This window comes from Aedes albopictus, chromosome 3 (assembly GCF_035046485.1).
Source record: "Aedes albopictus strain Foshan chromosome 3, AalbF5, whole genome shotgun sequence".
Lineage (NCBI taxonomy): Eukaryota > Metazoa > Arthropoda > Insecta > Diptera > Culicidae > Aedes > Aedes albopictus.
The window spans coordinates 252833799-252847351 of record NC_085138.1 but is presented as its reverse complement, the minus strand read 5'-3'; the positions used below and the strand labels follow the sequence as shown (position 1 = coordinate 252847351).

Here is a 13553-nt window from a genome sequence, read left to right as displayed (position 1 = left end):
CTAATTCTCCACAGGCTCCGTTTGTGGTTAGGTTTTTATTGGACCCCCCTAACCATTCATTCTTTGGCACGGTAAGCATAAAGCCGCATAACACCATGAATTAGGGGTCACCTGTTTAGTGGACTCTTACCACTGGATCAGGCGGTCCGTAGTGTTATTCTTAGCCAATTGAGACAACCGCTACCGACACTACACAGCTATCTAGGCTGATCGGGAAAAGAAGTTAACATTGATGATCAACTTCCAAACGAACCCGAACAGCCCCAGGAACATGAGCTTGCGGAACTCGATTGGGCTGAGTATTGTGATTTTCCTGGTACTGCTCACCAACGAAAAATGCCACTCTGCAAATACGGATGACTTGTCGGCCCAGTCGGAGAGAGATGTTGGTAAGTTGCATGTTGATCATTTAGCGTTACTTGATAATTGCATAAGCGACTATTACCCTCCATGTTTATTGCTTAATGTGCACATTGAGAAAAAAAATATTCAATTCCCTGGATGTAAACATTAGAACAACTGAAATTTACCAGCTTTACGCTGAAAATTACACCTTCTTCTTCTTTATGGCTCTACGTTCCCACCAGGTGGGCACGGTTGCCGTTAAACGTTAACGCATTCCGGACAAACATTTGCTTCTATTTCCAAAAAGGTCACTTAAAAGTTCTCATTCAATGTTTTCCAATTTGCAAGTGAGGTGTACCTTTCTATCGATGTGGAAAAAGTTAAATTTGAACTTTTAGTTTTCGAGCAATGGGGCACGTTCGGTGTAGTACTAGAATTGTATTAATGAGCTGAATTTTAGCATGGTGAGAAGGTTAGTTCTCCGTTTCTGCAATGAAATGGTGCAAAAAGCGTGGGTATTATGATTCCTTGCCTAATTTGATGCTATTTGAGCAAAACTTTACATAACTATGTTGTTTATGTTTCAAGAAATGGAAAAAACAACACTGTTGTCCATACACGGAGAAAACAAAGTACCCAAATATAAGTTTATTTCACCCAACTTCGGGGTTGCGTGCGGGAGCCCATATTTGAGTTCGTGGAAGCGATGTTGAAGTGGGTTTTTTACATTTGATCCCGTGCAGCACAGTATTTACCGGCTAACCAACTGCTAGTTCAAAATACTCAAATTTGAGTTCAATGCTATTTTCTCAATTTTGGCTTCCCGCACCGAACTGCCACAGTTGAGTAGAATTGCTCTTCGCTCTCTGATAACAACAAAAAAAGTGGATGAGAGAGGAGACAAAAAAGAACTCAAAAGTGAGTTTAAAAATACTCAAATTTAGTTACTTGAGTTTCTCCGTGTAGTTTTGCCCAAACAGCATCAAATTAGGCAAGAATTCATAATATCACGCTTTTTGCACCATTTCATTGCAGAAACGGAGAATTGACCTTCTCACCATAATAAAATTCAGCTCATTACTACAAATCTAGTACTTCACTGATCTGTGCTATTGATGAGCAAACACAATTTAACTGTTAACAGTTAACAAAAACTATCCGTTAACCGTTAAATTGCGCTCGCCTCTCAATAACTCAGAAACCAAAAGTTCAAATCAAACTTTTTCCACGTCAATAGAAAAGTACACCTCGCTTGCAAATTAGAGAACATTAAATGTGAATTTTTGGGGTTTCGAGTTTGCCTAGTGGTTAAGGCTATGGATCGTCAATCCGAAGACGGCGGGTTCGATTCCCGTTCCGGTTGGGAAAATTTTCTCGACTCCATGGGCATAGTGTATCATTGTACCTGCCACTCAATGTACAAATTCATGCAATGGCAGGCAAAGAAAGCCCTTCAATCAATAACTGTGGAAGTGCTCTAAGAACACTAAGTTGAAGAGAGGCAGGCCACTTTCCAATGCGAACGTCGAGCCATAAAGAAGAAGAAGAAATGTGACCTAAGTGACCTTTTTGGAAATACAGTCGACTCTCCACATGTCGATGTTCTACATCTTGTGATATCTGGTAATATTACATGATATCCCGATGATGGTTGTTAACAGACTCCGTTTATTAAGGTTTTCAAGCGTAAAGCTAACATAAGTCTAATGCAAATTTCTTGATCTTTTCATTATTGTTATTCTAATGGGAGGTGCTTGGAGTTGCGCTAAGATCAATACGGTTCAATAAGGGAATCCAGAGAGAGAGAGAGTGAGAGATTAAAGAGAGTGAGAGTAAGGCGCCAATCTTGGCGCCAACGCTTGTGTCGCTCAGAGAGTAAAAAATTCGAAGATTGAAAGTGAAAATTGACATTTTAATTTTTTTATTCGTGTTTGGCCACATTCATTGTCAGCTGAATGCCTATCATTTTTCATTCAATTGTCTGTCACGAATTTTTTTTTCGCACGTCGTAAAATGTCCAATTTCTGTTAACAGACGCACAATCCGACTTGATGGACAAATAGAAAAGATAATTAATATCCCGAGCAATGTCTAACAACAAAATGATAGCGAATCGAAAACACGATTTGTAATCAGCAGTAAATTGATATCATATTTTGATATCAGATTGTCTTGATTTATTTCGATTTCAAATTTTGATACCGTTTTGCTGTCATTTAAAATAATTTCAAATGTTTAAGTATTTAAGTTATTTCAAAACTTGTAGGCGACCTTGTATAAAGCATCTGATGATATACCATCAGTGCAATTAACGTATTGCATTTAGATTTCCATATTATTTGAAAAAAATCGAAATTTAACCATTTTTTCATTTTTTTCGCACTGATAGCAAACACAGTAATCAATTTGCCATTACTGATAGCAGGAATTGTTTTCAACTTGCTCTTACAGGAACATTTTTTTGCTCTCATTTTTGATGACCAAAACGACATCAACCTGAGTAATCATAATTTGCATATATTTGCATGATATCACAACATCAAAATTAGTTTTCGATTTGCTGTCAGACTTTGCTCGGGATTCTAATTACCTACTATACACAAGTTTTGAGGTGATTGGAAGGTATAATCGGGAGTTACGGTCCAGTTATATTTTTCAGTGAAAATAGTCAGTGACAGAAAAATGAATGAATGGATGAAAAAAATCATTCGCCAAAATGAATTTTATTTTGATCCCTCAGTTGAGAATTTTCAAAATTCACGTTGAATTTCACTCATTAAAAATGAAAAAAACTCTGGTCAGCGCATACCGCAAGGTCTCAAAGGACGCGGTATGTATGCTAGCGGGCTTGATGCCCATAGCACTAGTGGTGGCTGAGCACGAAGAGTGTTTCGAGCGATGCGAGGCACGAGACGGATCGCCAGAACATCCTCTATGTTGAGGTTGTAAAGGGGATTCCTCCAGCAAATGTAGATGGGCACACAGGCTCATACCGAGCGTGTCTAAATGGACATTTTTTGTCAGGCCATGGGTGTGTCAGTTGGTATCTGCACAGATTCGGAAATGCAGGCTCCCTCGCATGTCCAGAATGCACAGACTGCGATGAGAGAGACCGCGGAGAATGTGCTCTTTTAATGCCCACGCTCCGCGGAGTAAAGGTCGAGTATGCAGGAGGTATGCGGTAGAGATATCACTCCGAACAACATTGTTCAAAGGATGTGTAATGGCAAACAAGTGGGATTCCGTTACTTCCACAGTCTCCCGAATCGTACTTAAACTACGGAGAAAATGGCGGGCAGACCAACAGCAAGGAACTTGAGTTCAACTGGTAGTAAAGTACTAGCCAGGACCCAAGCTTCCAGGAGAGAGAGGACAACATGGTTTTAGTGGATCGATCCCCACATAACCCGAGGAACCACCTCTTGGGATCTGATTCTCAGATTTTCTCATTCTATAAAAGAAAACACAAGACCCAGGATTCAACCTCCTGAGGTTATATTATGTGAGACTACTCGATTCTGCAAGTAACTTCCGAGAATCTTAAACAGATACCTAAGTATCCCCAGACGCAGGCGCTATTGAACGCGTTCATTACATCCAGAGTCACTACTGCACAGTATTTACTTACGCTGGAGCGCTATCTCGTCAGTCTTTGTAATCGACAAGATAGCGTCCACGGTCGATCTTCCCCTCAGGAAGCTGAACTGGTTGCTTGAGAAAACCCTTTACACTTTCAATAGTCTGTTAAGGATTTCGAGCACCTTCTCCGCCGTGTAGATCAAGCATATTGTTCTATATACCGACGGGTCTCCGGGGCCTTTGGAAATAGTACCAGGCTCTACCACTTCTAAGCCTCTGGAAAAACTTCCTCGTCCAGGCATTTCTGCATAGCACACCAGAATATCCCGGGAGCATCTGCAATAGCCAGGTTCGGAACTTTGTCACTTGGGGCCTTACCCAAGCAACCAAAAGTTCGGATACCGCTTGAAGAACGAACTCAGAAGTTTAAGTTTGGTTCAATTCAAGTTTCGTTGAACTTAAATCTCCAAAAAGTTCCTTATGTATTAGTTATGAACTTGGAAGTACATGTACAAGCTTTTGACATCTCTTCAAAACGACATTAAAGTCGAAAAAAGGTTCAGAAAAAACTTATGTTGAACTTTAAAACCGAGTTCAATCAAATATTAACCGAACTCAAGTTGAACTTTTTCGTGCCTTTAAAACTCAAATATTGTTCATTTGGGCATATTACAACAACTTGAAATGTTCCGTTCCGAACTTGTTTCGGACTTGTTTTGAACTTACTACTCAAAGTTCGGATAAATATTAACCGTACCAAAAGTGAACTTCATTTGAACTTCGGCGACAGCGGGGCCGGGGAGAAGTTCTCATTCAATTAAATCACTTGGAAATCGAGCGCAGCAGCCACAGCTTGTGTTAATTTCACAAGTACACTTTGTTTCACTGTAATATTTCAACATACTTACTTGTAATCAACGCAAAGCACCCGTATTGTATGGCTCAAAGGCTGCCCCCGCAGCGGAAAACTGTTCTGCCCAGGATTCCGCCGGAGTTTTTTCGGCTGCGGATAAAAGTCCTCCAGCTTTGTTGGATGTTTCAACTCCGTCTCACTTGTCGCACCAGCGTGCCGGTAATCGACGCGATCGTTGTCACTGAAAACTTATAAACTTTTCTGAATAATTGGAACTGGCACTAATTTATTGCTTTGCACTTGATTCAATTACGAACCAAAACAAACTGAAAATGTCAAACTATGTAAGTTCACAAGAAGTTCCACGTAAACTTCTTTCGAACCTTCGGCTTGAGGTTCAGATAAAGTTCACACGCGAACCTGATTGAGCTCTACTAAATGATATCAGCACATTGAGTAAAATCCCGCAGTGTCTAACAACACATACATGGAGTAGTGGTTAGGCACCGGCTTTCAACGAGGAGAACCCGAGTAAGTAAAAAACATTAAAAATTATTTCAATGTATTAGTCAATTTGGATTACACATGTACTAATGTCTCATAATAATAAATTACTTTTGAGGACTAATTTTTTTCATTCTTTTTTTAATTTTTTCGAAGCAAATTTTTAAGCTGAATAGCGTTCCTTTCAGCGACACAAGTGTACTTTTTGTGAACTCAAGTTCGGTTAATTACTTAAAAAGTGAGCTGAATAGAATGCTATTCATCTTCCATCGAATAGCTGATTAAGCCCAAACATGCTATTTTATCCGAACTTTTGGTTGCTTGGGTACCTACGCTAAGGGATTTTGGCATTCCCACAGGTTTCTCGTCAGCGACCCCCTCCTCATTGCCAACACCAATCCACAGCTGGCCTACGAAAGGAAGCCAAGGAATACGATGATACCCTTCAATATCTCTGGAGACTGCTCTGTAGGAGCCATTACACCTTTCGTGTTGGCCATCGCGATCCTGTAGGCCTGCGGATTCATATTGGCACTCTGAAAAAGACCCTGAAAGCCTCTTCGGTTCGTAAAACGGCTTCCGCGAAGGCGCTTAGTAGGTACATAAGAAGACCCCGCTTACTTTTGCGACCACAAAGCCCTCATCTAGATATAGTAGACACCAGCTCCTGGACGGGATATTTAGCCGTCGTCCATATCGCCGTCTTCGGACCCATCCTGGTTGCCAGCGTGTACTCGGTATGGGTTCACTATTATGGCGATATCCATCCCCCTTTCAGAAACTTCCTAACAAAACAGTTGCTGAGTTGCGTCACAGTGATTCAGGTTTAGCTGCGTTTCTTGTAGTGTGATTTGTTTGCTACGGCTTTTTTGAAGGTAGGGCACCTTGCACCATCCGTCGGGTGCTTGTTGTTCAAGGATTTCTTGGAACAAATCGAACACGTGGGTGGACTCGTACAGCCTTGTGCCTTATGGCCTTCGTCGTGACTTTGTGTCCTGGTTCCAGACAACTGAAGCAAACCTCCGGTGGCTCATGCAGGGTCAGTTGGCATACTGACCGGCCCACATTTAGCTTCCCTACTTTAACAGACTTATTTGTAACCGCCGTAGTCCGAACGGCTGCGGTGGCCACCAGTACCTCGTGTCGTGACGAGCTCTTCCACTTCGGTCATCTCTTCTAGGTTCTTCACCTTCAGAATCGCCTCCGCTGTAAGAACCCTAACTTCGACCCCTTCGCCAAGAGCTCTACCGCCAGACATTTGTAGGCAGCGCCCTTGCGCTCCTTGTCGCGTTTGAGGTACGATCCTCGATCACCCGTACGAGTAAATCTAATACTGCGCACCCCAAGCAACCAAAAGTTCGGATAAAATAGCATGTTTGGGCTTAATCAGCTATTCGAAGGAAGATGAAGAGCATTCTATTCAGCTCACTTTTTAAGTAATTAACCGAACTTGAGTTCACAAAAAGTACACTTGTGTCGCTGAAAGGAACGCTATTCAGCTTAGAAATAAACTTCGAAAAAATGAAAAAAAAGTGTTTAGTCCTCAAAAGTTATTTATTATTAAGAAACATTAGCTCATGTGGAATCCAAATTGACTAATACCTTGAAATAATTTTTGGTGTTTTTTACTTACTGAGATTTGAACTCGGGTTCTCCTCGTTGAAAGTCGGTGCCTAACCACTACTCCATGTATGTGTTGTTAGGCACTTGGGATTTTACTCAATGTGCTGATATCATATATTAGAGCTCAATCAGGTTCGCGTGTGAACTTTCCCTGAACTTGGAATATTTTTTGAAGTCGAAAGTTCGAAAGAAGTTCACGTGGAACTTCTTGTGAACTTACACAGTTTGACATTTTCAGTTTGTTGTGGTTCGCAGCTTGGCTTGCAGTGACTACGAATGCGTCGATTACCGGTGCGCTGCAGCGACAAGTGAGACGGGTGTGAAAACATCCAGCAAAGCTGGAAAATTTTTGTGCGCAGCCGGAAAACCCCAGGCGGAATTCTGGGGGGAACAATTGTCCGCTGCGGGGGCAGCCTTTCAGCCACACAATACGGATCCTTTGCGTTGATTACAAGTAAGTACGTTGAAATATTATAGTGGAACAATGTGTACTTGTGAAATTAACACAAGCTGTGGCTGCTGGGCTCCGAGTGATTTAATTGAATGAGAACTTCTCCCCGGCCCCGCTGTCACCGAAGTTCAAGTGAAGTTCACTTTTGGTACGGTTAATATTTATCCGAACTTTTAGTAGTAAGTTCAAAACAAGTTCGGAACGGATGATTTCAAGTTTTTGGAATATGTCCAAATGAACTATATTTGAATTTTAAAGGCACGCAAAAGTTCAACATGAGTTCGGTTAATATTTGATTGAACTCTGTTTTGAAGTTCAACATAAGTTCTTTTTGAACCTTTTTTCGATTTTAATGTCGTTTTGAAGAGAAGTCAAAAGCTTGTACATGTACTTCCAAGTTCATAATCAATACAAGAGTAACTTTTTGGAGAATTAAGTTCAACGAAACCGAAATTGAACCAAACTTGAACTTCTGAGTTCGTTCTTCAAGTGGAATCCGAACTCTTGGTTGCTTGGGACGTCGGCTCTCAGATACACGAGCTTGACATCGCTTTACATTGTCTTCAAGACGTCCGAGTACTTAGACTGTTCGGTCTTGATAACGAGCTCGTCATCGTTCTCGCGCTTGGCGCCTACCCTTCTAAGCCTCCTGGCTCTGGTCTCTCTACGCAAATTCAATGATGAAGCCAAGCACAGCCACATCCATCGCAGACAGCCCATCTCGCTTTTGGTTGATGTCCCTCATCAACCACGCTCCGTCCGCTATCTCCTCTTCCACGAAGGTATTAGCCTCGCCAGTACCACTACCACGTGATCTTTTTTTTTTTTTTTGAGTTTATGTTCAATCGCAGGAGTAGCACGGGAAAGAAGGTCCACCACCCCAGAGCTCTGCATTAACACGGAAAGCGATGAAATACATACTGTGAAAGATCTACAACATCCAGAATGTTCTCATGAGTGTCTACATAAAAGAAACTCATTAATGAAGTTTCTGCATCTGCAGGAAATCCTGGTAAAACTTTATAATGTCTCTTGAACTTCCCGGAGGTCCAGTCCAGCAAAAAAGTGATTGTTTCAGACGTTGATCTCATTTTCAGAACAGTGTGGATAGTCCTGATATCTCAAAAGTGTGGCATCCTGCCAAATGATGCACCCGATTTGGGGGGTTTTGAGTCGGGTGTGTACGAAAACGTGAGAGAATAAAAGTTGGGTTTTTGGTAGCTCCCGAGTTATTATAATTAAAATACCATTATATATTGACAAATATCACATTGGCGATCCTGCCAAAATCTAGCAGGATAGTGATAGTGAATAGTGTTATTTTTTCTAATGAAAGGTAAGGAAGTAGCTCGTAAAAAAGTAAGTATTGTTGTGGTTTAAAAAAAAAATCATCCATGTTGAGTCGGTGTCAGACCATGACCAACAATCTTTTGAGTCGGTATCAGCCCATGACCAAAGAGAAAAGAAAACGTTGAGTCGGTGCAAGACCATGGCCAACAGTTCTAATTGGTTCCGGAATCTGTGAGAAAGATGTTGAGTCGGTAGAAGACCATGACCAACCCGTTCAAAATTGGAATGCAGGATAATCAATATGGATAGTTGAGTCGGAGAAAGACCATGACCAACAATAATATTAAAAAAAAAAAAAAAAAAATGAAAAAAAAGTTGAGCTGGTAGAAGACCATAGCCAACACGGTAAAAATATTTATTTTGTTTTTGAGTCGGGAAAAGCCCATGGCCAAAATACTATCAAGTTTGTTGAGTCGGTGTAAGACCATGGCCAACGCATCTAATAATAGAATTGCAGTACGAATTATGGCACTTAGTTAAAGTGAATAATATTTAAAAAAAAAAATAAGAGGTACATGTTCCTATAATTGAATAATTTATCATTAACACAAGCCCGCGAGCAAAATTTATCAAGTGCAAGTGTTGTTACTGTTTTTAGCGTGCGTTAGTTTTTTTTTTTCTGAAGGGCATACATGAATGATGGTTGATAAGTCAGACGTATGCGAAGACGTATGTCTGTTGTTAGTTTCGCTTGTCAGTTGTCCACTGTTGTAAAGCATCTGAAACACATACTACTGCAAATTATTTACTTATACTTATGACACACATGTGATACAAGAATCACTGTACAATTGCGCTTGAAATGAGTGCCATACTGAAAATTCTCTCAGTTCAAGTCAGTCTTGTTAAAATTTTCTTGACACTGCGTACCGTTGTACAGGAATCACACTCGTATCACATGTCTGTCCGGGGTATTAGATAAGAGTTTTGGTTGAGCTTGCGGGAAGGGCTGTTTTTGTTTATTATTTTCAACCAGAAAATCCAATGGATGCAACATACGTAAGTATACTGTACCAATAAGAACAGAACAGAAAATTGTTAGCGGCAGCCATTGTAAGGAGCAAAAATTGTGCATCAATAAATTTAGGAAAATAATCGGAAAAATTATGATTATACAGGAGATGAGCGGCATCTGGTACGAGAGTGACGTTTCGGCGGAGGATTCATTGGAGGACCGCAATAAACCTGAAGAAAATAACCCGGCTTCGGTGGACAAATGGCAGCAGGCGCATATCGTCACTTGTTGCTCACCCGAAAACGGCGCCAAGAAGAAGACAGAATGGCTCTCGGGTTCGTGGCCATTGAAGGCATTTGACGGGACACTACCCACACATAAACGGAAGGCGGAGTGGGTGCGATTCCGCGACTAATTCGAGCGCATCGTTTCGTGCAAAGCTGCCGTTGACTCGGTTACGAAGCTAACTGGTATGAAGATTTTTGCTGGTGATTACCTACTCAACATCATTGAAATGCAGGAGAAGCTGATTCCAGAGCAATCGAATGATGTTTACGAAGATACGATTAAAGCACTGAATAAATTCTTCAACCAGACTTGCGATACCATCAAGGAGCGGATGATATTTCGAGAGATGCGTATGGATGCTGAAGAAGCTTTCGTCGACTGGGTGCTAAAATTGGAGCTGCAGGCAAAATTTTGTGAGTTTGGCGTAGAGCAACGTAAAGAAGAATTCGTGCAAGCACTGATAAGGCGGTCTGTTCCGGTAATTGCCGAGAAGCTCTACGAGATGTCACACATCTGGGACAATGACATCGAGAAAATCATTAGCTATGGCAAGCATTTGGATTATATGAGAGCCGAGGCGAAAGAGGCGAATGATAACGTGAAGACCAGAACAGCTTTACCTGAAACAGCAGAAGACGTAACTGGCGGGGAGTCCCAGTATAAGGTGGTCAACGCTCTACACTCACGAAGGTATAAAACGTTTTCGAACAGATTTGAACCTTACCAGCGGAGCGACGGTAATCGTTATCCATCCCGCTCGCGACCGGATGCTCATCCTCCACAATCTGGACGCCGCAGTGGATTCAACTGCCACAAATGTGGGACATCGCATGGTCCAAGGGACTGTAAAGCGTTCCGAGCCAAGTGTTTCAAATGTGGGATAGTTGGACATTTTTCCAAATTTTGCCGGGCGCCACGCAGTAACCACGGAAAACCAGGGAATTCAAGGCACAACGATCTGAATGGCAACGTTAAGGAACAGGCCCGAATGATCAATCAGGTATCTTTTGAAAACACAGACGACTAACATATATAATCACACACACGCATCAACATTCAACTACACATTTCTTTCGTTTCTCATTAAATAATTATCACTATGGCCGAAGTTCGTTTAATTTTTGGTCAAATAAACCTCGGACAATAAAACGTATTAGTAAATTTTTCTATTGATTTTTTTCTAAATCCTATATTATTTTTCTGTTGCAATTTACAGTTATTTACTAGTGATTCCGTGTCTCAAAAGAGCGAAGACCCCAGGTTTGTTCAGTGCACTATTGGGTCCGAGAGATTTCAGTTCTTGATTGACTCCGGTGCTACTGTTAATACCCTTACGAGCGAGAATTGGCGTACAATCAAGCATAGATGCCCTACCGTAATCCATGACATAATTATCTATCCTGATGAGGCATGTCGGACTTCGGATACAGAGATATATCTTCACAACGCGACTACTCGGTGTGGAGTTACGAATAGGAATGAATTTTATTTTACTTGACACTTAAGAACTAAGTTTTGAGTACAGCAGAAAATAGGAAGTAGGTAGGTTAAACAAGAATGGCAGAACGACGCGCTAGAGTTGTTTGGTAAACTACTCGAGTCTTGCATATGCGTGTAATTTATTGCGCGCATATGGAAGCACTTTAAGAAGGTTATCGAAACAAGGAAAAGGTTTCGTTACTGACTGCATGTTTTGGTAGGCAAAGAATTTGGATGGAGGTTTCGGGTTTTTTGTGTCACGCTGAGAAAGTGTTTAATTTATGACGGAAAGTTATATTGTTTTATGATGAAGTCCGAGAAATGTTGAAACGAGATTTGTGGGAGAACTGTGCCACGACACCTCCCTCCTTAGGAAGAATGGTGTAACCATTCTAAATTTTGAGACAAATTATAGGCTTTATGCGGTCGTTTTAGCATTCTGTTATTCTTGATTTTTCAGGATTTTTGCTTAATTAATCTTGTTCGATGGACTTTCAAAATATTAGCAGTTGTTTGATGTTTTATAGTAGCATTTGATTCGTCTAGATCTATTATTATATAGGGACCATCTTGTACAATATCTAATTTTCTTCTATTTTCCAATTTTAAATACACTTTATCTCCAATGCTCAATTTTGTTGGTGTTACATCTTTATTTGCTTCTTCTGTTCTTGATAGTTTGACATTCTCGATTTTTCTTAGGATTTCATTGTGTATAAGCTGTAGTTTATATCTTATTTCATTTACGTATGAGTCGTGGTTATAAATAGGAGTGATTTGGTCTAGATTTATCTGATCAAATGTATTTACGGGCTTTCCAAATACTATTTCAAAAGGGCTGTAATTGTGTTCCGAGTTGGGAGTAGTATTATAACTAAAGCAGTAAAAAGATAACCATTCATCCCAATTATCTTTAAGATCGTTGACAAAGATTCTCAGATATTCGTTTAAACATCTGTGATTCCTTTCCAACGCTCCCAAAGTTTGTGGGTGATATGCTGTTGCTAGAATGCGATCGATATTGAGCAGTTTACAAACTGATTCAAAGATACCTTTGTACTCTGTACCTTGATCTGTTCGAATTGCTTTCATTGGTCCGTATATCAAAATACATCCTTCCACTACTGCTCTGGCAATCGTGTCAGCTGATTTATCCGGAACAGGTATAGCTATGACGTATTTACTCAGATCGCATTGTATAGTAACTGCGTATCTGTTTCCTTTGCTACTCATTGTGAATGGTCCAATCGTATCTATTGCAACTATGTCGAATGATTTGCATGGAGTTGAAGTTTTTATCATTTTACTTTGAACCGACGAAAAATGTTTGTTCCTTTTACAAATTTCGCAGGATTTGACATATTTAGTAACTAAATATTTCATATTTGACCAAATATATAAATTTTTCAATTTTTTGTACAATCGGTTAATACCAACATGACCTCCGATTGGTGTACTATGGTAATGTTGTAAAATAGCTTGAATTTCGTTTGGGTTGTTTATTTTTCTAGGAGGATGATAAATGATAATTTTAATATTTTTCAAAACTTGATTTCCTATTGTTTTGAAATCATTGATACTTATATAATTAAATATGGTATCGCTAGTCGCAATAGCAATACACTCATTTTCGATTTTATTTTGTTTCATTAATTGTAGGGTACCCTTTTCAATCAGCTTAAATATTTCTGGCAAGTTAACATTGTTAATTGCGAGACCTAACGCTAGAGTTAGACTCGTTTTGAAATTTTTTTCGAGAAGAATTGCCATAGTTGATTTATTTTTATTTTGATGTAATGAAAATTGCAATTTTTTTTGTTTATGTATTTGTTCATTGCTAACTGCTTCATACACGTGGAGTTGATCAGGCTCCGGTACTCTGCTTTGTATGTTATTGTTGACTAAACAAGGTTTGCGTAGCATTGACCTGGTCTGTACTTGTAAAATGTTAATTGACTTTAATTTATCTGATGTAATATTAATTCTAGACAATGCGTCAGCCACAACGTTACTTTTACCTGGGACGAACTCTACTTCAAAGTCGAATTCTTCGAGATCAATCCTCATTCGCGTCAACTTTGAAGAAGGGTTCTTCATTCCAAAGAGGTAAACTAACGGTCGGTGAT

At 40.1% G+C, this 13553-nt stretch overlaps 1 protein-coding gene across 1 annotated transcript in view; it reads left to right on the top strand.

The window, feature by feature from the left end:
* Positions 1-271: 271 nt before the first annotated feature.
* The window catches only part of LOC134291873 (uncharacterized), a 118208-nt gene continuing 104926 nt past the window's right edge, over positions 272-13553 (top strand). Inside the window, exon 1 of the mRNA XM_062860220.1 lies at positions 272-389. Coding sequence (XP_062716204.1) covers positions 272-389 — 118 coding nt within the window. The remainder of the gene's footprint in view (positions 390-13553) is intronic.